Source organism: Myotis nattereri (assembly GCF_964212035.1).
Source record: "Myotis nattereri genome assembly, chromosome: 12".
Taxonomy (NCBI): Eukaryota; Metazoa; Chordata; class Mammalia; order Chiroptera; family Vespertilionidae; genus Myotis; species Myotis nattereri.
The window spans coordinates 54,972,758-54,998,246 of NC_138087.1; the positions used below are offsets into that span (position 1 = coordinate 54,972,758).

The window sequence follows — 25,489 nt, forward strand, 5'->3', positions numbered from 1 at the left end:
TGTTTCACAGAGTGAAGGAGTAAATGAACCAGAGCACATAACAAATGCTCAATAAACATTAGCTATCGTTGTTATTATCTCCCGAGGCAGCCTATGCAGTTTCCAGGAGCTCAGACTGTTGAAAAGTTCTTCTTTGTGCTCATCGAAAGCTTGCCTCCCCGTGGCTTCCCCTGATGCTGCGTTCTTCTGGAGCACTTTGCACTCCTTCCCCCACAGCCCTGAGCACAGGGGAGGAGCAGCCAGGCCCCAGGTCAGCTGTCTTGAAGCCAACAGCCCTGGATGACCAGGTTCATGCCCTCCACCCTTCCTGGACCCAGTCCTTCTGTCTGCAGCCCCGGATGCCAAATACCGTGTCACCTCTTAGCGCTGAGGATACTGGGTCTCTGGCCCATCTTGCTTGAGAATAGTCCAGGATGGCTCATCCAGAGGATGGGAGAGGAGGGGAGTTCTGATCCCACCGACATGCTGGGTGTCCATAAAACATGCAATACACATTTAAAAAGTGAACGACAGTAGGATGAGTAAAAAAACCTACGTTTTTATCACAGAAAAGGTTCTGGAAGGACATAATATCAAACTGTCAACTCTAATGACTTCAGCAGAATGGGTTAGGAGTGGGGTGAGGAGATGCAGTCATGGGTTGCTGTACATACTTCCCAACCATTTGAATTTATTTTACAACTAGAGGCCTGATGCATGAAATTCGTGCATGAGTAGGCCTTCCTTCCTCCAGCTGCTGGCACCAGCTTCCCCTCTAGCACCCGGGCTTCCCTCCGGCCGCTGGCAGGCACCCACCGGGCTTTCCTCGAAGCCCCGGCTTTGTCCGGAAGGTCGTCCGGTCTAATTAGCATATTATGCTTTTATTATTATAGATGAGCCGTATTACTTTGTGATTAAAAAGGAATGATAAAAGGCAGGTTGTGTGAGACTGAAGCAAGCCTCAGAGCAGAGCAGCCATGGGAGTGTGTCTCCCCCAGAGCAGCTCAGACATGGCATCCTCCACAGAATGTTCCCCAAACCCTACAGTCTAAGAGAAGCGATCGCTCCCGCCTCCGTGCCTTCAAAAGCACTGGGCTTCTCGCAGGATTTCTTTTTTTTTTTTTTTGTCTTGCCCTATACATTTACCCACATTTGCCTCCCCACTCAGACTATGAGTATGTTGAGGACAGGAGCCTACAGTCCTCAAGATCCAGCCTAGGCTATGGTTTGACATGGAGGAGGAGTTGGGTTATGATGGAGAGATGAGTGAATGAATGAATGATGACTGGCGGCAGCTCTGCTAACTACCAGGAACTACAGTTTGGGGCATTTTCTATTTTTGATCATGGCAAGGCGGCAGAGATCTCTGACTAGGAGAACAAGCCATTTCTAAATAATGAAGTCGCTATTTTAGGAAGATGTGTCGCAGCAGGGGGCAGGGGGCGGGGGGTGTGGGCTGGGGAGCTGGAGGCCCAGAAACCTGCCCAGAGGCTGTTGGAAAGGTCGGCTTCAGAGCTGCCCACAAGTGTAAAAATCTATGAGAGCATTACCGGGACGGCCACCCAGCTTTGTTTATTTTCATCCTACAAAATACAAGGTCAGAAACAACCTGCTCAAGTACTTTCTGCTGAAATTATTTTTTTTAATTGACACTGCACTTTACACAAATATTCATTCATGTATTCAACCAATAGTTCTGGGGAACACTGTGATAACCTGAAAGCGAATCATACTTTCCTTTGATGTACATTTTAGTTACAGAGATGCTTGAATTTCATTTGGCTTTAAAACGATCACATCTCCAGCTTCTCTGACCCTCTGAGTATCTTCACAAACACTAAGATTCCCAAATTCTAGGTTTCTATTGAACCTATAACTGTGAGTCTATTTCATGATCCAAAACCAAATGCTTTAAGCCCCAATCAGATTCCCCTTGAATCTTTCTGGCAGGCAAATAGCCTTCCCTATCTGGGCAAGTTCCAGTCTCAGACGTTAAGTTTTCTCTCCGGGTTGAGGTCCCTGAAGCAGGCCAACAACATTTAGCTTGGAGAGGGTGTGACATCACTGCATGGAATAAAACGCTGCGTTCTTCTGGAGAACTTTGCACTCAGTGCCCCAGGCCCTCCCTGCGGCATAGCGTACGCCCTGAGCTGATATTTGGGGAAAGCTGTTCCAAGCAGGTGGAACAGCCTGAGCAAAGACCTGGAGTCAGGGACAGGCAAGGCCAGTTGCACAGCCTGTAGGCAGCCCTTCCTCGCTTCACAGAGAGGTTTTCTGCTGGGCAGGAGTAGAAATAAGAGGACCCAGGAAGGATGGGCTGGAGCAGGGTCAAACACTCAAAAGCCCACCGGGGCCAGCAGGCCAGGTAAGAAAGACAAGCTGGCCAGGTAGAATCTGGAGCAAACAGGAGAGTATGGCTCAGCTAGAGAGGGTGACCGCTGCTCAGCTCCATCTGAGCAAGGCCACATGGGCATGTGCACAAGGTGGACAAGTCTTCCAATTTCTCAAGAGAAGTTGGACATTTTAATCTTTATGTTAAATCCCCCGATTTTAAGGCACTTTTAAATTTAATTGTTGATAGTGACATATTGGCATGTTCAAAGAGTTAAAAATGAAAATGAAATTCAATAAAAAGTCCTCTTCCCACACTCAGTGCACATGGTTATGAAGTTCCTGAGTATCCTTCCAGAGTTTCCTTTTTAAAAATATATATATTTTTATTGATTTCAGAGAGGAAGGGAGAGGGAGAGATAGAAACATCAGTGATGAGAATCATTGATCAGCTGCTTCCTGCATGCCGCCTACTGGGAATCAAGCCCACAACCCGGGTATGTGGCCTTGACTGGAATCGAACCCGGGACCCTTCAGTCTGTAGGCTGATGCTCTATCCCCTGAGCCAAACCAGCCAGGGCCAGTATCTTGATGCATGTGCACGCAAACACAGATGTGCCTTCCACTGTCCCGTCTCTTCTTTCCACAAAACGTAGCATCTGTACACACTATTCTGGCTTTTTCATGAATAACATACCCCAAAGATCCTTCCCTATCAGGACACAGAGAACTGCCCCCTCCTCCCCTGCACTGTGCAGTAATCCAGCATATGGATGAGCGACCGTTATTTAACCAGTCCCCTCCTGACGGATGTTTGAAAAAAGACTAAGCAGACAAAACAACCTTTGGGCTGGATCATGGGGACACGGAAGCCAGTGGAGGAAAGCATTGGGCAGCATCTAGACCTGCGTTCACAGCTTGCTGGCCTGGACTTCGCAGACACCTCGGCTTCTGGGTTGCCAGCGGGAAAGGAAACTGAGTCCAAGGAGAACAGCTGCGGGTCAGTCCTGTTAAAGCTTCTCTGCCTCTGAGGGAGTGAAATCCCCATTCCCAGAGGTGACCGAGCCCTGACGTAGAGCAGATCCCAGGGCTGGGGGAAGGGGAGGGCTATTTGATCTCTGAAGTTAGTTTCCACTAATTTTGAGAGTCCCCCGGGCCTGAATGTGGGCTGGACCCAACTGGCAGCGGAGAGAGAACTGAGAAATGGTTCTGCTCTCTCGTCATCGGATTTGCTCACTCATTCATACATTTAAAAGGCACTTTCTGAGGCTCTATCTTCTTTCATAAATGCTTCCCCCGCCCCAAATCTTCAGAGGCTTCTCATGGTGGGGGTCATAGATCAAATGCCACCTTACTTTCTTTAAAAACATTTTTAATTGATTTCAGAGAGGAAGGGAGAGGGATAGAAACATCAATGATCAGAGAGAATCATTGATCAGCTGCCTCAGCATGCCCCCCACTGGGGATTGAGCTCACAACCTGGGCATGTGCCCTGATGAAGAATTGAACTGTGACCTCCTGGCACATAGGTCGACACTCAACCCCTGAGCCATGCTGGCCTGGCAAATGCCACCTTCCTAGAGAGATTCTGCTTCATGCCCCCATCCCACTCGCCACCACCCCTCAACCCCAGTCTCTCTCTACTTTCTCCCCAATTTGCTTTCTTCGGAGCACGCGCCGTTATAAAATTACACTGCCCACTGTGTCTGTGTTTGCTGTGAGCTGTCTGGCTCTCCCCAGCAGAGAAGCCAGTGAGGGCAGAGACTGTCCACCACAGCCACCATCTACTCCCAGCCGGGCACCGAGGGACGGTCCACTAGACAGAAACTACGGATACTCTGCTTCCTTCCCAGGGCACACACAGCGCTGACACCAGCCCCCTCCACGGGGCTCCTAGGAAACCTGCCTGACTGAGCGCGGGTCCGGGGATTATGCTGGTTGGAGCATTACTGTCATTTTCCCTGCACCTTTTGGCTGCCTGGATACGTAAGGCACTTCTTATCTTTTTGTTTTAGTATTCATCATGATTTCACCCTGCGGGAAGAGTTATTTTGTTGGGTCTGACTGAGCCTCAAAAAGGCTCATAAAAACAGGTCAGAGGAACTGGCCCCAGAGAGAGGTGGGCAAACAGCCGGTCGGGACACCTGGCACCTGGCCAGACTCTGGGATAAGAGCTCAGAGCCCAGCACTAACTACGGTTTGTTAAGGGTTTACCAAGGGCCAGGCTCTGTGCTCAGACCCAGCACGGACCACGCATGTCGCCTTCAAAGGCAGTCTGGGAGGAAGCTGGACTGTGGGCCCCGTTCTGCAAATGGGGGACTTGGGCATGGAGGCTAGTGTCGCTGAAGGTGGCCCAGCTCGAATAGGGTGAGGCTGGGCTTCCCACCAGACAGCCTGGATTTCCTGCTGACAGTCTCAATTATAGGCCAGAAGAAATGCCTTCTGGAAATTTAATCGGGAACTTCTTAGTCCAGCGGTTCTCAACCTGTGGGTCGTGACCCCTTTGGGGGTCGAACGACCCTTTCACAGGGGTCACCTAAGACCATCGGAAAACACATATATAATTACATATTGTTTTTGTGATTAATCACTATGCTTTCATTATGTTCAATTTGTCACAATGAGATTGGGGGTCACCACAACATGAGGAACTGTATTAAAGGTCGCGGCATTAGGAAGGTTGAGAACCACTGGTAGTCCATCCGACCACAGAGCAGCAGGCTGCGAGGGCCAGGGCCCAGGCTGGGTTGGCCCCAGTTCCAGCTCTAACTCCGGGGCTGTGGCCTGGAGGTCACCTGCCCTCTCTGGGCCTGGGTTTCCCACCTGTGAAGTGAGCAGTGGCTCACATGACCTTCCCATCCTGCCTGTCTGTGGTCGCAGGTGCTGACATTGAGGTCCTGGACCCCCTGCAGATTTCCTTCTCTCATAGCTGCCCACACACTCAGATGCCCCCTCGGCGGCTCGAAACCCTCTCCCCTGCTACCTCAGTACAGCCTCGAAACGACCAGAGGAGCCAGGAGGGGTAGAAACTGCCATGCCCGTTTCCTGGGTAGGAAACGGAGGCTCAGAGAGGACGATCTATTTGCCGAAGGGTAGGACAGTTCAGGTGGCGGGGACAGACTCAAAGCCATTCCTCTGGCTCCGGGTCTACAGCGCTTTCCTCCAGCCCTCAGCTATTGCTTAGACAAAAAGGCGGAAGAGGACGGACTTCTTTGAACATCCAAGTTTGTGGTCATGAGGCTCCAAACATCGAACCTCAGAGATACAGCAAATCAGAGTGGGTGGTCTTGGAGACCTGGCAGTCATTCTGTCTGTCCTTGTAGGTATTCACCTGCTGCCCATGTATGGTCTCTGTTGCTTAGAGGGGACAGTGCCCAGGGGGTGTCTCGGACTCCAGGGCCTGGGACATCCACCAGGCCAGTGTTTCCCAAACTTTTTGACCAGTCTCTTCCCGTCATTCCAACCTGCGGATGCAGAGAAGGTCCTCAGGGGCGGGGCCTGCAAGGACATGGGCTGCCCTTCCCTTTGTTCTCTCAGGCGAAGGGTCAGGTGGGCACAGCTGGGGGCAAGATGCCAGGCCCTTCACGTCCTCCCTGGGAGGCAGGGCACACCTGCAGGTAATTAGTCCCAATCAGGATGGGCCCAAACTGCTGACAAGGCAGGAACCGGCCGGCCATGTCACCGCTTTGCAAATGGTGAGCAGTTTCTGAACCATGGCCCTGGCTGGTTGAGCAAGGGTTTCCAGGGGTCCTCAAACTATGGCCCACGGGCCACATGCAAATACAAATATTGTATTTGTTCCCGTTTTGTTTTTTTACTTCAAAATAAGATATGTGCAGTGTGCATAGGAATTTGTTCTTAGTTTTTTTTTAAACTATAGTCCGGCCCTCCAACGGTCTGAGGGACAGTGAACTGGCCCCCTGTTTAAAAAGTTTGAGGAGCCCTGGTTTAACCTAATATTTAATGTGGCACATAAACGACGGAGAGAAATAGACTCGTTCTCTAATGAGATCCTCCCTAGTCAGCTCAGAGTGTGAGGGCTGGGATGGAGTAGCACCTGCCCAACCGCCTCCCCCAGACCTGGGGCTGGCACGCCCCAGCGAGAGCCCTGGGCTGCGAGAAGGGAAGGCCTGGGGCAGGAAGACTCAAGCTTTCCCCTGAAGAGTTCAGAACTGGGTCAGCTCGTCCACTAACACAGGTGGAATTCAATTAAGGCCACATGGTGACGTGGAGGTCCACTCTACCCCAATAGCTTGTGGGGGCATTCCTTCAAGATATTCTAACATTTTGCAGTGCGGTCAGCAACTGCCCCCTACAAGGTGTTTTGAAAATTTGTGGGGGCTTTTACATGATTGAGGGGCACTGTTGGTTCACAGCGGACGAGCCCCACACAATAGCTTTTCTTCATTCTACACTATTGTCATGTCTGGCCAAACATTCCTGTAGGTGGAAAATCTATTTGTAATTATTTAAATCCAGAACTGAAATTCATTTACATATAAATGTGAACTTGCCGTTTCCATGGTCTTGCTGTATATATACTGAATTTGCTAGGAGGGCAACTACTGTGTAAGCCGGCCAAAGCCTGTACCTGTTTTACCTGGAGCTTTGCCAAGGGGTGCTCACCTACGGGCAAAGTCGGGTTCACAGTATGAATCAGTATGAGTCCCTATGTCCACACTCCTGCCTACGTCTGCATTCAGGGCTGTTGCATTCACGGTGATTCTGGGCATGGAGCAAGAGGGATAGGAGGGCCCGGCCGGCGTGGCTCAGTGGTTGGGTGTCGACCTATGAACCAGGAGGTCACAGTTTGATTCCCGGTCAGGGCACGTGCCCAGGTTGTGGGCTTGGTTCCCAGTGGGGAGCGTGCAGGAGGCAGCCGATCAATGATTCTCTCTCATCGTTGATGTTTCTATCTCTCTCTCCTGCTCCTTTCCTCTCTGAAATCAATAAAAACATATTTCTAAAAAAAGGAGAGGGATAGGAGGGACCCAGACATTTTTAACGCATCTATATTGTTGAAGGCATTACAGATGTCCCCCCTTTTTTCCCACTGACCCTCTACCCCACACCCCACACAGTTCTTTTTAATGGTTTCATAGTATTTTGTTCTGTGAAAGAGCCATCATTTATTTAATCAGCGCCTATTGATAGACACTGTGTTGTTTGCCATTATAAATAAATGTGTAATTAATATACAGATATAGGTATCACTGTGCATCTGTGCAAATAAATCTGCGAGATAAAGTCCTAAATGTGCATATAAAAGTTCTAGGTAAGAGGGTAGGAATTTCAAATTTTGATAGATATTGCCAAATTTCCCTCCATGACAGTGTATGAAAATATCTATTTCTCATACTCTCTCTAACACTAGACCTCAAGAAACATTTCAAATTTGGATAAGCTCATAAATTTTAAAAAATGTCTCATGATTGTCTTAATTTGCAATTTTATTATTTTTTGTTAATCCTTACCCAAGGATATTTTTTCCATTGATTTTTCGCAAGTGTGGGAGGGAGGAAGGGAGGGAGGGAGGGAGGGAGGAGAGAGAGACAAACATGGATGTAAGAGAGACATATTGATTGGTTGCCTCCTGTACATCCCTGACTGGGGTTGGGGATCCAACCTGCAACCCAGGTATGTGCCCTTGACCAGAAATCAAACCCATGACCATTCAGTGCCTGGGCTGGCGCTCTAACCACTGATCACACTGCCAGGGCTGCAGTTTTGAAATTATGAGTCAGGTGCATATCTTTTCATATGCTGTTGGACATCCACATTTTTCAATGAATTTCATATTTATATTCTTTATCTTTTTCACTAATTTTCTTATTCATATCTAAAATCTCATTAGATATTAGGGAAATTGATGTTTTTTCATCTGTGTTCTACTTTTTTCCCCCTACAATCTTATTCTTTTATCTTTTTCCAAACATACAAAAGACGTTTATTTAAACAGTCACTTATATTATTTTTCTTTGTCTCATATTTGGAACAGATTTTAAAAGGCCTTCCCCACTCTAAGATTACAAAAATATTTCCCTTTTTTATCCTATGGTTTTATTATTTTACATTTAAAATTTGATCAACTTGGAGTTTTGATATAGAAAGTGTGGTATGGATCCAACAGGCCCACTTGTCCCAGCGCCATTAACTGAATCCTTTACTTTTTCCTTGGTTGTCTCTGTCACTCGTCACTGAGTCCTGCCTACCAGATGACAGGGACCTCCTGCCACCTCAGCTGGACCCAAAGGCTCTGGCCCAAGCACCACAGTCAGCCCGCAGGGTCTGTCTGTGCAGCATCCGAGACTGCCTCCTGCCTGCGAGTTGGACAACCTCCCAGCGCTGGCAGCTGAGTCCGTCCAAGTGCTGCAGTCTGCCTGGGTCCGTCCATCCAGCCCCTTCTGAGCAACAATCCCATCAGTGACCAGCCACCATGAGAAAGAATAATAGCGACATGTATTGGTGCTTGCTGTATGCTGGACAAAGTCTAATCACCATATATGTATGAATGCATTAATCCTTACAACACTATGGGGTAGCTACTATCACCATTTTAGAGATTTAAAACACACACACACAGAGCCCATAATTCTTAGATAATTTACACAACATTACCCAGCTAGTCAATGACAAGTTCAACCCCAGCAGTGGGCCTCCAGGGCCCAAGCTCTTCATCTTTACACTGACAGCTAAAGAGGCCGGCCCAGGCCTTCCAGAAAGGCAGCTGCTTTGCATACACCAGGCACCTTCAGCCTAGACCTCCCGCCCTCTAAACTCAACCTCTGCTTGGAAATCTGAAATGCCAGCAACGATCTGCCAGGAGGCCCACTCATCCTCGAGGCTAGAGCCGACCAGGGCTGCCCGTCGCACGAGGGGGATAAATCCCAGGCCTTTGAACACTCGGCCCCACACACAGGGGACCCTGAAATCACCAGGCCCATGACACACGAGGCTTCCCTGCCACCCCTCCCAGCCCAGCCCATGAGGCATTTTCTCTCCTCCAGCTTCATCCGAGCAGTCTACAGCCGTGTCTCATCACAGCCAGGACCCTGGCCCGGCAGTCTCCTGCCCGACCTTTTCCAGGACCTCAGAACCTCATTAAAACAGAAATGACCAGTCAGGTCCAAAAGCACCAGGAAGCCACTCTTCCCACCAGAGGCACTTTCTCTCTCTCTTCCCGCCATTTACTCCCCCAACCGCCCCCCCACACACACCCCAGATGCCCTCACCTGTCACGATGGGGTAGGTCTGTGGCCCAGGCACGCTGCTCCCAATATCGGCAGGGGTGGGGCTGGTCAGGTTGGCCTTCATGTCGTCCAGCCCTCCAGCCAGGGAGGCCATGGCTGAATACTCAGGGGTCTGAAAGAGATAACAAAACAGAGACAACTCAGCATCGAGACTCCAAGCACCCCGGCCAAATGCCACCGCCACACGCTGGGCTCAGCCACCTGGCTGGGCTGCCCTGCCAGCGCCAAGGCCTCCAGGGGACTCACGGACGCCCGGGTGTTGAGAGGGCAAATTCGGCTCAACAGAACAAGACCGTATCCAGAATCAGCGATCCTACCCAGGGGAAGAGGCGGGCAGGACTCAGTGCCGCTTCCTAAGAATTCAAACCCCGCTCCTCTGTGGCCTGCGGGCTTCCCTCGCCCAGCCCCAGCCGCCAGAGACAGCCATCACCCATGTGGGGAGGGAGACATCAGCGCCATAAACAAGGCAGAAATAAGAGCCTTGTTGCCAAGAGGCTGGAAGGAGCTGTTTCTGATTCTGTGCTCTTAGACATACTAGCAGAGCCGCAGAAAAAAGGTTAACAAATTTGGGGCATCATCTCATCCAAACCTCCTTTCACACAAGTAAACGGAGGCCCAAGGGGAGGAGGGCTTTGCCCAAGGACCACAGGGCAGAGTCCCAGGGCAGGGGATGGTTCACCATAACCTCTCATCCCCAATTCAATAGTCAAACCAGCTGACAGGTGGCGAGTGTCTGGGAATTCTGGAAGCCTTGTAAACACCTGTATGCTGAAACTGCGAGGCACGTGCATCTGATTTTCCAAGTCCGGGCCAACCATGTGCATCTGGCCCATGAGTCACGCTCCTGCCGTTAAGCCATGTCATGAAAGGAAAGCTGGCCATGAGTCACTTCCTTGGCATCCAAGCCGCCATCAGAATGGTCTCCAGAGGAGGCGACAAAGATGCCAGTGGGTCTTCCCATTCAAGAACGGACTGAATTACAAGCATGAGTGACAGGTCTCTTCCACCCAGCCCCCAGCCTATTTTCAGGTAAAACAAACATTTTCAAACACCTAAGCCAAAGAATGTAGCTGTGCATGCCAAGCTCTGGTGTGGGGAGTTCCCTCTAGGACCCTGGCATTGTCAGTGGAAGACACAGCCCTGTTTGTCCAGAATTATGTCCTTGGCAGACAGGGGCAGGGAAGCAAGCAGTCTTCTGAAAGGACCCTGATAGGATAACGAGACCGAGCCACAGGGAGGGAAACGGAGGAGCTCTAGGCAGCAGGGACTCGGACTCGGGCACGTTCCTGGCGCTTTTCTCTGCAAATAAATTCGAAAGTGCTTCCTGGGCAGCTCCAATGCCAACCAGGGAGGGTGGCAGCTGTGCGTGCAGGAGGGGCTGCGGGCACAGCACCTGAGGTGGAGTCCCGCTGAGGACAGCTTGTCCCGTGCTCCCAGGGCCCGTGAGCCCTCTCCCGCACAGGCTGATTCTGACACGCAGAGAGCAGCAGAGGCCTGAAGCCAGCCCAGGCGCTTCTCAGGGAGAAGGACAAGATAGGAACACGCCTCCCCGACATCAGGAATCACTAGAAAGCTGCAGTGATGAAGACCGTGGGGGACTGGCACAGGGACAGCTAAACAGACCGATGAAACAGAAGCGAGTCCAGAAACTGATCCGTGCGTATGTGGGAACCCTGACATATGAGAGAGGTGGTGCACAAATCAGCGAAAGGATGCTCTGTCTAGTGAACAGCGCGGGGTAGCCGTTATCCATTCAGAAACAAGGAGGGAAAAGAAATTGGATCTTTACTTTACACCAGACACAAAAATCAATGCCAGGCGGATTAGAGACCTAAATGTGGAAGGCAAAAGCACCTCATGTGGTCAGCTCCAGGTCCAGCCAAAAATCTTTGGATCAAGTCTGTCCTTCATGAAAGAGGAAACACGTGGCCCTGGGATGCTCACACAGTGTTCTCAGTCACTGCGAGGACAGTGTTGGCTCCCGATCATCTCGCTGCCCTACTCCAATGCCTCCTCTGCCAGGAAGTCCTTCCTGACTACCATTCCCCAAGAGGCGGGAGCCCTGTTGAACCCAACAAGTGGTGCCAGGGCATAATCTTCACAACCGTGTAAAAAGCTCACATTTATCCATCACTTACTCTGTGTAGGATCTTGACCTGTATCGTCCCATGTAATCCTTGCAATCACTCCATGCGGTAGTTTCTATGTCACACCCATTTTACAGATGAAGAAACTGAGGCTTCTATTACAGAGGGGAAGTGGTTTGACTAAAGTCACACAGCTTCTAGGTGTCAGAGTCAGGATTCAAATCCAGGTCCATCTGACTCTAAGGCCTTGACAATCTTCCTAATTATTTTCATACTATGATAGGCCCCGACCCTTTAACAGATATGGAATCAACTTGCTAATACCAACAGCTTAACCAATGAAATCAGAATGGACTGGACCTGAAAATATCCAAGGGTCTCACACATAGATTCTGTTTGTGAATCTCTGTTTCCCACAAAAGTGGATATGTATGTACGGGGTGGCGGTGAAAATATATTTCTTGCTATCGGTCACAACCAGCATAGTCTTCATTCCATGCAGCAGGGAGCTGTTGGGGAAAGGTCGCTGTGTAGACTTCACCCTGCACGCACAGAATGGGACTTGGTCTTGGCGTGAGCCTCCTCACTTGCTAAGGTGAATCTTGGAAGCAGCTCTTTCAGTTCGTGGCTATGTGCAAAGACGGGAGATCAAAATGCCTCTGAAGAGGGTCTTTTCCTAGGTGGTGTCTTTGGAAGGCCAGGCAGCATCTCAGTCAACAGTCAGCAACCCTGCACCCCTCCCCACCCCACTGCTGACTTTTCCCCTTCCTGACCCCAGGCGGAACATCTGGTTCCGCAAGAGAAAGCTGCTGTTTCCCCCCAAAACGCAGAGCCATCTTGGGTTTAAGAAGATTACAAGAGAGTGGCCTAGGGACATCCTGCCTTTTAATTTCTTTAATGTTCACACGGAAGGGCCTTTTTGCCATTTAATTTTGTTTTCATCAACAGTCTCACTATCAAAGTTTTTCCGGTCACTTCAACCGTTGAGTTTGGATCATCTTTTCAAGGTACAAGGCCTTCAACTTGACTTAAACAGGAGGTGGGAGGTCCAGCAATCCTACTGGCTGCCAGGAGGTAAAGTGGGCTTCCCTGAGCGCTGGGCCCGGGGCTCAGCAGGACTTGGAAGCCAACCCTCGCTGCCCTTTTCCGTCTGTGGCTCCCACTACTATCCCCTCGCAGGGCTGGCCAGAGCCCAGTCTCACTTCTTTGGTGGGACCCACAGCTCTTCCTCGGCTCCTGCAGGAGTCAGGGGATGCTGTCATTTAGTTTGGGTGTGTGATTATTCCCTAAGTCCTCATCAGTGTCTGTCCCGCTGAGCTGCCTGTGACTTTTAAAGGCAACTGCATTCTCCCCAGACCCTGTGCTCCCTGAAACTTCACTACTCAGGCTGCTCCTCAGCCGTCCCAAGCACAGTACTACCTCTGCTGGAAGGCCCATCTCACTCAGACACTGAACTCCGACATTGTCCACAAGACCCAGCTCAAATGCCACTTCCTCCATGAAGCCATTCCTGGGCCCCACACTCCCACAAAGAAATCATAACTCCCTTGTCTATGCTTCCATACTTGACTGTGTTTTGCCCAGATCTCCACTATCCCACCATCTATAATGTTGGTCTATCTTCTCCAGGGTGCCTTGAGGAAGATGAAACATCCCTAGAGCCTCCTAAGTGCTTGTTGAATGAATGAATGAATGAATGAATGAATGAATGAGTGGTCTATTAGCATAACATTAGCCACAACAGTAAAATATTAACTAGGGAGTGCTTCCACAGCAGCTCCAAGTGATACACCAACCTTCTGCCTCTACTTCTCCTCAAGTCAGGTGACCGGAAAACACTGTCCCTTGCATATAGCATTAGTTAAAGCCCAGGTGAAGTGCCTTCACTGGAATATCAGGCATTCAACATTGGTCAGAGGCGATGAAAGGAAACAGCCATACAAAAAACTTCTTTTTTTAAACAGCTCCTCCCCGCCACATATGCTCATTAGAATATTCAAATTCCATATCAATCCCTCCTACAGTTCATTACCAGGAAAAACTTTTTTTTCCTGATGAACAGTTAACTTGTCTCTGATTGAAAATCAGGAACACTGGAAACCACTACATGTCCCTCTTTGCCTTGGCTGCCAGGAAGCTCAGTCAGTTTCAGTGCTCAATTGCCACAATCACATCATTGCCACAATCACATCATTGCTGGTACCTGGTGCAATGACCTTCCCCTTTCCTCTACAAAATCTCTTAACTTTTTCCAGCCTTAACTGACTTAGATATCTGTAATTGTTTATTTTGCAAGACACCTTAAGCCCTTTGTGAAAGTGAAGGCTGGGAGAGGTAAAAAGAATAACAGAAAAGAAAGACAGATGAGGAGAGAGAAACAGAAGAGAGAAGGCATTATTGGTGCCTTTTTTCCTGGTTACAGGAAGTTAAGGGCTGAATAGTGGGGTGCAGAAAACCCAGGAATGCACATGGGCACACATGTGTGTGTTGGTGCACCCATGCACTTGTGAAAAAAGCTCCCTCCCCGCTTCCCCATTGACAGTCACAAGGAATAGTTATGTTCCACATCCCTACTTCTCTGAGCTTTTGGAATTCTTTCTTGGGATGTCATTTTGGGCTTCTGCTTCCTTCCCATCAGGGCCTCCTGTTGCTGTCCTTGACTCTGACCCAGGAAGAGAAATAAACTGAGGTCGCAATTAATATACTGTTCACTCCAGTGCAACCAGTTGGGATAAAACTTCTCTGCCTACTGCCACAGACTCCTGTGAGACCTCAAGGTCAAGACCACCAGGTAGGCACACCCTTCTCACAGACATCACGTTCCAGATGTCTGAGCTAGAAGGATACTCAGGGTCATCTTTCCAAACCAAGAAAAACTGAGGTCCAAGGGGACAATAGACTTCCTTAGCTTATTTGATCTGAAGCATTTATGTCCTTTGACCCCATGGCAGAAAGGACAGTAAGCTAGGAGCGATACCAGGGGGTTCTTGCCTCAGCTATACTTTGCCACCGGTGTGACCTTCTGCAAGCTAGGTGAGCTCTCTGAGCCTCAATTTCCTCATTTAAAAAAAATGAGATTTAACTGTAACCCCTTGCTGCCTGCTTGCCAGGGTGACTGTGAGGGTCTGAAGGAGAAAAAGAAGGGTAGCACCTTGGAAACTAAGCAACGTTAAAGCTTACGGAATCCCAGAAGGGATGCAAGGGGGCACGTGCCTCAGGAAAGGGTATGCTGGATGTCATTTGGGTCCCTAGGAAATTACCTGGAAAAGGACTGCCTGGGGCTGCACCAAGTATTGTCTCATCAGCACGGGGCACCACTGCCATAGCATGGAGGAGAAAAGAAACACAGACACGTGAGAAGGAGGGCAGCATGAAGGCGGGCAGCGCAGGGGGACGAGGCTGCAGGATCAACTACCGCAGGCGGCCACCTTGGGCCATGAGGCTTCCCCATCACCTGCTGAGTTCCTCCACGCTCACTGCTGGGCCTCAGGTGGTCCTCAGGAGCTGGGCCAGAGCCAGGCCAACCACGCCCATCCGGAGGGACCAGACACCTGCCTGCCTACACACCTACCCAGAGGAGGACAGAAGCTGGAGTAGGAGAGGCATGTCCCCAGGGCTTGGCCTGAGGACCTGAGATTGAGGAGGCAGAGGGGTCTGGATGTCTGAGGCAGCCAGGGTGGACAAGGGTCTGTGGGCAGGTCGCTCCCTTCACTGGCCTCTGCTTCCCCATCTGTCTGAGGACTTGCACTTGACCTCTACGTCTCCTGCCATTGTTGATGCTCTCTGCCTCTGTAATGGGCCATATGACAAAGTAGAGATCCCCTCTTAAACAGATGAATACCCAGGCAAGAAAAGAGAGAGAGGGAAGGTCCTATCGGTTAGAGAAAACTTGGAGATGCACCAACCAATCACAATATGGACCCTGATTCCAACAAACAAACTGTAAAAAATACAACCATAAACGTATATTTTATGGTATAATGAAACATTTGGAAATATAAACATCGATTGGGTACCTGATGGCATTGTAGGGTTTGGTTATACTTCTTAAGGCCTCGTCTTTCAAAGAGTCATTTTGATGTATTTGCAGATGAAGTGACATGATGTCTGGAGTTGGCTTCACAATAAGGTGGGATTCACGCAGGTGGTATATCAGCCTGGCTGGTGTGGCTCAGGTGGTTAGAGCATTGTCCTGTGCACCAGGCAGAGCCCATACCCAGGTTGCAGGTTTGATCCCCAGTCGGGGCACGTACAGAACGCAACTGATGTTTCTCTCTCTCTTTCTCAAATAATTTTTTAAACCGGTATATCCATGCAATGGAATACTAGTCAACAATAAAAAGGAACAAGGTACATGTTACATCCTGGGTGGACCGCAGACGCATGTGAAGTGGAAGAAGTCAGATAGGAACGGAACGTCCAGAACTGGCAAATTCACAGACACAGGAAGCGAGCAGGGGTCGGCTGGAGCTAGGAGGGAGCAGGGCCAGCTGTAAACCCACACGAGGGGTCTCTGGGAGGGATGGGACTGTGCTAAACTAGACTGTGGTGTTGTTGGTGGCACAGCTCTGTAAGTTACTAAAAATCACTGGCTTGTGAGCTTCAAATGAATGAAGTTTGTGGTATAAAAATTAGACTTTCATGAAACTGTGAAAATACAGCAGAGTGTGGGGAGTGTAGGAGTATCAATGAAACAACACTCGTGTGAGTCGCTAATTATTGAGTCTGGGTATAAGGGTGCTTAGGAGGTGATTAGACTGTGCCATCTGCTTTTGAAGTTCTCCATAATTAAAGTAACAAAATCCAAACAGCATGTATCTGACGCATGGCACCACTTGCCAGCATCCGTCAGCTGCCCAGCACACACCTGTGGGATAATGAGAGGACCCGGAGGCCGAGGACAGCCGGGCACTTGCTCTTTTCAAGGCCTCTATCCCTCCACCTCAGGGCCTCCCTGGTTCCAAACACGAGAAGCATAAAGCCTCTCGTCTGCCTAGCGATTTCCAGTCTGCGAAGCCCTTGCAGGCCCATCACATCCTTGGGGATCCTGGGTGTGGCACACACAGAGACAGAGCTCAGAGAGGGGAGCCTCGGTGTGCCAACTCCAAGCTCAGTGCCAAGTCGTTGCCCCAGAAGTGCATTTGGAGGAATCTTCGCCACCAGCCCTGAGGGTAAAGCTCAGACACCTATGGGGGGAACGTCCTCTCCATGAAGCTCTCTGGCCACAGACCGAACTCTCCTCCCCAGCTAGGGAGAGAGCTCTGGGTCTAAAGCAAGAAGGAAGAAGCGTCCACACTTTTTGAGCCTGGCTACACAAAACGGCGCCAGCCAAGCGTATGCTCAGGGAGAGTTCTGTCTTGATGACAATGGATTGTACTGATTGGCAGGGAGCCCGGAGACCTGGGCAGACCCCGCTCCTCTCCAGGCCTCAGTGACGCCATCTGACAAATAAGGGAGATGGACCAGAATTGTCCCTCTGGTTCCGCGGCGACACCAGGTCTGTGCTCCACCAGCTGGGTCCCCACCGTGTGGAACGGGTTTCTGCCTGATGTGGCTGATGCTGGCCTTAGGCTACACTCTGTGGTTGGGGAGGACGTTGCCCATTTTACCCAGGCCCCTGAACCCAAGCACCTGTAGCCATCGGGGGAGGAGTGTGGCTGAGGAAGCTCACCAGCCCCGGGCCAGGAGGACAGGGTTCAAGCATGATGCTGTACTATAATTTTGAAAGATGTTATCATTGGGGGAAACTGGATAAGGGTATCTGGGACTCCTCTGTAGTATTTCTTACAACTGCATGTGAATCTACAATTATCTCAAAATAAAAAGTTTAATTTTTAAAAAGAGTTAATGGTTTTAGCATTCCATCCCCACTAAACCTAATAAAGATTAATTAAACTTGAAAAAAATGTTTGTTGAATGGAGACTATGAATGATGCTTGCAAAAGTACTCCATAATCTATGTAAAGTGCTGCTGTTAGTATTAACTGGGCAGGAAAACTGCCAAGGATTCTGAATAGCCTCCCACTTCCAGGAAGCCTTCCCTGATTTCCTCTCCTCTGTGCTCCCAGAACACCTAAGTGGACATATTATCTACCACTGCACTTGGCACTGTGTATTGTACCCTTAATTGTTTAGGGCCCTCATCCCCCAACCAGCGTTTGAATGTCATGAGGATGGGGCTGTGTCTCCCTCATCTTTGTGATGGCAGCTCCTGGCCCAGTGCCCAGCTCTGAACAGATTTGACATAAATGCCTGGGGAACAAAATGAACGGGGACAGGTACGATGGCCTGGCTCTGCCAACAGCACCAGAGGTGCTTCCCAGGGTCACCGAGAGGATAAGTGATCTCAGGGTGCTTTTATTCATCAGAAAGCACCATCTGCATGAAAGACATCCCCTTTATTCATTTGGCTCTCCAGAACTGTGCCCGTGCCTGAGTCAAATGGTTTACAGTGGAATCTGGGGGCTTCCAAGAAGAGATCTGCAAAGTTTAACTGACTCATCTCTCCCTGTTCTGTTTACGGCCTGCCAGGCACTCTCCAGCACAGCCACAGACACACTCCCAGGTGGTGGGGAATGGCAGGGGGAGACCCGGGGAGGAAACGGAAATCAGACATTGTGGTTTCTGTCTGGCAGAAACTTTTCCAGAAATGACTAAATAGGAGCCCCCCACCCCCTACCCTGCTCCCAGCCACTTAGAGAGTCTCTGTGAGCCCAAATCTCAGGGCCCAAAGGAGCTCAGGGGTTATGGAGGCTGATCTTTATATGAAGCTTGAAACCCACCAGTAATGGGGAACTCACTACTTCCTGAGGCAGCCACTCCATGGCCACGCAGCTCTGGCCATGAGAAAGTGCTGAACTGCCCCTTTAGGCCCCTGCATGTTAGTCTTGGGTGTGCTCTCTGGGATCCAGTTCCAGCAAATGTCCTCCCAAGCCACGGCGTCAGTGCTGTCCCCACCCGAACCCAATGCAAGGGCTCCAGTCCTCCACTCCTGCACGCCCTGGCTGGGGCATGAAAAGCTTGCTTCTGCTTTTGCACTTCATCACCTGGCTGACTCATGCTGTTCCCACAGTCAACGCAGAGCTCACAACAAGTTTGTTAGAAATGGAAAGTAATTTTGCATATGACTTTTTTTCAGTAAATATGTATTTATTTTCAGAGAGGAAGAAAGAGTGAGAGAGAAACATCAACGATGAAAGAGAATCATTGACTGGCTGCCTCTTGCACACTCCACACAGCGGGCATGTGCCCTGACCAGGAATCTAACCGTGACTTTCTGGTTCATTGGTCAACGCTCAACCACTGAGCCACACCGGCTGGGCACATATGATTTTTTCAAGCATCCATTTTCTCCCACCCCTAACCAGTGTGCTATTTGCAAATCAGACTGCTCTGTGCCTATAAACCCTCCCTGGTTCCCACTGCCTTTGGGTAATGTCAACCCAAGCCATACAGGCCCCAATCCAAACCCCAACCTACTTTTCCCACTTCAGCTCAGACCTACCCTACGTGCAAACACTGCCCTCTACTTTAACCACACTACACACACACACACACACACACACACACACACGCGCGCGCGCGCGCGTCCCTTCACGCAAAGCCTTTGTTCACAGGTTTCCCAGCCTCACCCCAGTCTAAATGCCTGTCCTCAAAGGCCCAGTTCAAATACCATCTCTTCCTGGATGCTTTCTTTGGTTGAAATAAATCATTTCCTTCTCTGAGTTCCCATGGCATGTCCCCCACACGGTTTAGGACATCTGTGCCATGCACTTTATTCTGGTCATTTGCCACTGTGTCTGCTCTCCCTCTGAGATGACGAGGCTCCCATGGGCAGCACCCCCAGCGGGTTTGAAGTCAGGCCCCACCAGCAGGCCTGGGAGGACCTATTTGATTGGAGCTGGGCGAAGGAGAGAGGAAAGGAACAAAGGACTCTGGGCCACTCTGAACCTTGAGAAGAGAAGGCGGCCCTGGGCTCAGAGCATTCCAGCTCTTGCATTTGTCTTCCCAAATCGAAGAGAAGAAATGGCAAGGCTTGGAGCACAAAACTCCGAGTCTGGAAGAGGAGAGAGGACCGCCAAGGCTCCTGAAGGATAAGGAGATGCTGGGGGTGGGGGGGGGGGGTCGTGTGGGGGAGGGAGGAGGGCTCCCTGTGTGGGAGTTCAGGGTCTGCTCAGGCTCCGCCTGCTTGTGTGATGAGCAGCTGCAGGTCCTGATGTGGAGAAGAGGAGGGGAGTTCCAAAACAAAGCTCCTTCTCAGGCAGCCAAATGCCACAGGCTCCTTCCAGGAGGTCCATGGTGTGGCCTGCTGTCCCTGCTACAGGGCTAGGAAGGGAGTAGGACGGGGAGGTCCCTTACCCCAAAGGAATGCAACCCTCTTGGCTACCAAGGAGCCTGAACGGGAACATGCAAAGGGGGGCCCCCCATCCTAACCGGGATGCTCATAGTTCACTTCCTTTTGAACAGACTCCCAGCTGCAGGAGGACAGAAAGGCTATCCTGGGCCACAGATGAAAAGACTTCCCTCTGTACTGTAAGGTCAACAGGGTGGGGGCAGAGAGGTAGGCCTAGCTGCCCTCATCACCACCTACCTCCTCCACCTCCATCCTGCTGCTGATGAGTGCGGCACACGTGTCCTCTCCCCACCCCCTCCCGTCCCTCGGGTCCAAGGCTACTCCTCTGCCCTTTCAGCTCCCTGTCAGAAAGAACTTGCTAACAGGCAATATTCTGCAAAGGCAAACAGGCAGTCTTGGGAGGGAGTACCTGCTTTGTCACCAAAGCTTGCTGGGGCCAAGGAGAAACTGTACAGACGAGAAGGCTGAGAAGGCCAGGCGTCCTATGGCTAATTCAGACTCCTGGGTTTGCAATTCAGAAGACTGCCAGCTCTCACTTTAACGCTCACACACAGAATAGCAGTCAGAACCCCTTGCACCTCCCGGATGCTTACGCCACACCAGCTACTGTTCTAGGTGCTAAGACACATTAATATATTAATCCTTACAACAACCCTGTGAAGTATTATGATCCCCTTTTACAGAGGATGAAAATGAGGCACAAGCGGCCAAAGCAATGTGTCCGAATCACCCCAGCAGTTCGACTCCAAGTCCAAGGTCTTCGACCCCAGCTCTCTGCCACAGCCATCAACCCCGCCCCAGTGCGAGGAGGACACTGAGGGCCGAGCAGCTGAGAACGCTGTGGAGGGGGATGTCAGACTCAGGAATCACCTGATCCCAAAGGCTGTGCTCTTCGCTGTGATTCTAACGTGCCCCACAGGCCCAGGGAGAGGAATGGCAACTGCTAGGCCAGGTGCGCCTTCGACACCTACCTGCTCTGACCCATGACAAGGCCAGCACCCTCCCCCGCCCCCGAGTGCCCTTTCCCTTCCTTGTCTGCCCACCCCTGGCTCAGGAACAACTTCCTGTAGGAAATGTTTACAGATGGTTTCATCACAGAGGTCAACTTTATCCTTTATTCTTCCCGCTTAGACTCAGAGGACGGCCTACATGAAAAGTGCAGAGGACAGCTGTGCCCACGTTTTTGTCAACATTAGTAATTAATCTTAACATTCCTGGACAATAACAGAAAAATAAATGAACACATGTGAGACCGTGAAGGAAAATTCAGGCATCAGACTGTTTGCTTGGTTCAGGCACTGTGTTCTATGCTGAAAATGACAAGCTGGCTTTTCCTAAGATCAGAAATGAAAGGAAGGAGACCCTAGGCTTGGGTTTTAGCTATTATTTGTAAGCTCCCATTTTAGCTCATGTAAATAATAGAGAGAAACCCAGCACAGTAACCACGCTGTTTCTGTCTAACCTCCTTTTTGTCAAGCTTAAGAGCCCTTGCTTTTAATGACTGAAAATTCGTTTGCATGGTTTTTTTTTTTTTTGCAGTTATGTGTCAATTCCCCAAATCTTGCGTTTTGTACCTGGAAACAAAGCATAATAATCATTCTTTGTGCTAACACCTATAATTTACTCAAACAAGCAAGCCATTGGGCTTAAGATTGGACATGTAAACAAACACCCGTGTTTTAATAATTCCCTTTTCTCTCCCACACACACAGGTTAAATCAAGCCTCCTGGTGTTATTTCCTTCACCTCCCTCCCACAAATCAAACCTCAAATAACATAAACCTGCTGGACAGAGACTCCATGCAAATAAACAAAAGCTTTCAAACCGAAGGCAGAGGAGTTCCTATCTCCCCATCCAACCACTTCCGCTGCCTCCGCCTGCTCCTGCTCCAGCAATATAGCCTCTTTCTGCCCAACTGTCCAGAAAACCCCGAAATATCTCATTTTCATTTCCAGGAGAGGAAGAGATGTGATCCCCAAATAAAAGTTCAGTGCTAATAGTAAGCTGGAAAAACCCAAGCAGACTGCTCCTTGCCACCCGTGTCAAGCTCACAAAGAGAAAAAAACCGTACCATCCGACATGGTTGGGAGAGTTTAATCCAAAGCAGTGCTAATTAATATCCCCGGCTTTCCAGAAGCCAGAGCCACATGCAGCTGCGAGGGCAGCAAGGCTGTTCTCCCTTCAATTTTATGGGGAGAACATTTTCATTACTAAGCCTCCTCCCAGACCCTCCTCGCCCAGCCAGATTAGCCCGGTGAAGGAAGCGGATGATCCATATATCAGAACTCCTTCTCTCCCCCGTTAATTATATTATTTACATCCCATTTTAAAAGTTGACTGGTGCAACTCCGTGTCCACCTGGTCAGAGCCCTTCCGACAAGCCGTGGTACCTTCCACATCCCCTCCTCAGGGGCGGTTCATGCATTGGTCCCCAGAAGGTGTCAACTTTCTGAAATGTGCGTTGGAGAGAGAGCTGACTCCAGTGGCGTTTTCTGCCTCCCTGACACACATACTCCATTTGAAAAAAACAAAAAACGAATGTTGAAGGTTCTAAACGGATTCATTTGTGAAATATGCATGGACTTGAGGGTTTAGCGGGGTTGAGCACCCCAGAGACCCCTAAACCTTGGGAGATGCCCGACATGCCCCCACCCAAATCAAGCACCCGCCCACCCACCCCCCAAGCTGATACAGCACAGTTGACCCTTTTTTAACCCAAACTGCCAGGCCTGGTGGGACCATGGGTCTTACCATTCCATTCTGAAACCCGCATGCTCAAAGCTGTCTCTTTCCAGCCTCCTAAAGGGACCCCGAATCCAATCTAAATGCTTCGAATTTACCTGTTTGTCTTTTATACATATAAATAGCTGCATTTCCATTCTCTCTTTGTTTCTCATTTTCATTTGGTTCTAATATCTGCATGTAAATGTCGGAAAATAGCATCTGTAATTGGAGATTATGAAGTATGGCCAGCTCCTGACAGGCCGCTAAGGAAGATGGATTATCCTCATTTTTCTGTAAATTTTGTCAATTTTGGAATTCATAAGCTATCAACACTGATCAAAATGGGACTTCACAGCTGTGTCAAAAAAAAAAACACGAGAGAGCAAAGGAGAGAGAGATGGGGAGCGAGGGTGAGAGCACAGGCTGGTGGCTGCGCACAGGGGCCGGTGGGTGGCCGGGGTGTTTGGCACAGCAGATTGGATGCCCAGTGTCGCCAGCGGCCACCCCCTCTCCCCTAGGCCCTCCCCTCCCGGCTGGCAGCTCCCTCAGCACGGGGTGGCCTGGAACTTAGGGTGGGGCTGCCTAGTCCCCGGACTAAATCAAATAGCTAAATCACACGCTGGAAGGCCGCAAATCCTCCCAGGCACCCACTCAAACCCAAGGCTTAATTTATCACCCGGTGCTGCCTTCCTTATTTATCCAGAGGAGTCCGAAGGCTCCCTCCGCGCGGGCCTCCGAGATGTGCTACTCCTTCCAGACCCTCGCGGCCCACTTGAGGCAATTGTGCGGGTCTCTCTCTCTCAATTTTCCCATTACTGGGAGTAAGTACTGTTGGGACTCTGTAATAGCCCAACTGCAGCCCATATCAATAACAGATGAGGTTTAATCGTCCAACACAAAAATTATTTAGGCGCAGTAAGGACATTCAATGTCATTTGCATAATGGCATTTCTATCGCACGCACCTAACCCGTCTTGCATAAACAAGGCCTTGGGACCATAAATAATAATAAATCATGACGTCTGCACGCCTCTTGCGGTAATAGGAGCCACTCTTTGTGGAAATTATTTCCGCGGGAAATGGGCACTGTAATTTTGAAGACATGTGGCACGGCGAGGCGTGGTAAATCAGCAGGCGGAGGTTCCCCAGGGGCAGCCCCGGGGCCTGCCCTGAGCCCACAGCGACGTCCCCGGGCCACCGCAGGAGGAGGGCCCGTCTTGAGGGGAGAGCGTGCAGGGCTTCCAGAACAGACATCAGTATTGGCCGAGCAAACGAGAGGGCAGGACAGTCAGAGCCAGCACCGGGAGAGGCAGAATTGGGCCTGGAGGCGCACCCAGGCCTCAGGTCAGAAAGCATCTTTGTTCCAGAAGGATGGAAGCTCCCAAGGGACAGCCATTGTCCATGTCTGTCTGCTTCCTCCCCTGCTACACCTACAGCAGGGCCTGGCACTGAGCAGAAATAGCCTACGAGCTCAGGAAATATCCTAAAAGAAATGAGAGAGAGAAGAACCCAGGCCCAGGTAATGAGTGCATGGGAAGAGCCTGAAAAAAGGTTACGGTGAGCCAGACAGAGGCCCAGACCAGGGGGATTAAGGCAAGAACTGGCACAGAAGCGCTGGTACCGCTGCTCGGAGCGACAGAGTGAAAATGCCCAGTACTCTCTAAATCTGGCTGCACCCTGAAAAGTTCGTGCTTCCCAGAAAATGGCCTGGCAGCCACAGTGTTGCCCCTGGGAGGGAAAAGAGACTGGCATTGGACTTGTTAGTTTAAGCCAGTGATGGCGAACCTTTTGAGCTCGGCGTGCCAGCATTTTGAAAAACCCTAACGTAACTCTGGTGGCGTGTCACATATAGAAATTTTTTGATATTTGCAACTATAGTAAAACAAAGACTTATATTTTTTATATTTATTTTATATATTTAAATGCCATTTAACAAAGAAAAATCAACCAAAAAAAATGAGTGCGCATGTCACCTCTGACACACGTGTCATAGGTTCGCCATCACTGGTTTAAGCCATATCTGCACTGTGTTAATTTCACTAGAAGAGAACTATTACCTGTGTCACCAAGATTTCTAAAGTTGATGAAGCTTCATACCTCTGTGCCTGGGCACATGCTATTCCTTCTACTGGAAAACCAGAAGCTAGGAAAATGCTGATGATCAGCAACGAAGGGCCTGTAAGTGATCTAGCAAGAACAGCATTTCTCTCCCGAAGGAACTAAGGGAAACTGCAATCACCTCTCCATCCAGACTGTGCTGTGCTGGGAATGAGGTAAGTCACAGGCCCGCACAACCTCGCGGGAGGCTGTGGCACCTGCAATGCCACCTGCAGCTTACACATGATCTCACTTTCACCAAAATGTGAAAACTGTGCTCAAAAGCCAAACACAGCCTTCAGTTTAGTTATTAGCATTGTACCAATGTCAGTCCCTTCGTTTTGACCAGTGGACAGTGGTTCCATAAGACGTTAGCAATAGGAGAAACTGGGTGAGAGCTATGTGGGAACTCTGTATTATCTTTACAACTTTTCTGCAAATTTACAATTATTCCCGAATAAAAAATGTATGTTAAAAAAAAAAAAGCCAGATCTCACCCATATAAGAGAAAAGCAAATTAAAGCCCCAGTGTATTCTTTTCATCTATCAGATCAGCAATGAGTCAAGAGATTAATAACACATTGTGTGGGCAGAAAGGAACTAGGTCTCCCCACTTCCTGAGATGAACCTCTTCGGAGAGCGGGGGTCTGCCTTTCAAAATTCATAA

General features: G+C 49.9%; 1 protein-coding gene across 8 annotated transcripts in view; it reads right to left on the reverse strand.

The window, feature by feature from the left end:
* PAX5 (paired box 5) overlaps positions 1–25,489 on the reverse strand; it is a gene marked incomplete at both ends in the record, with an annotated part of 156,539 nt that overhangs the window by 48,115 nt on the left and 82,935 nt on the right. For all 8 annotated transcript variants that reach the window (XM_081103115.1, XM_081103114.1, XM_081103112.1 and 5 more), the window contains one exon: positions 9,543–9,672. In XM_081103115.1, the coding sequence (XP_080959241.1) occupies positions 9,543–9,672 (130 nt within the window). The remainder of the gene's footprint in view (positions 1–9,542; positions 9,673–25,489) is intronic.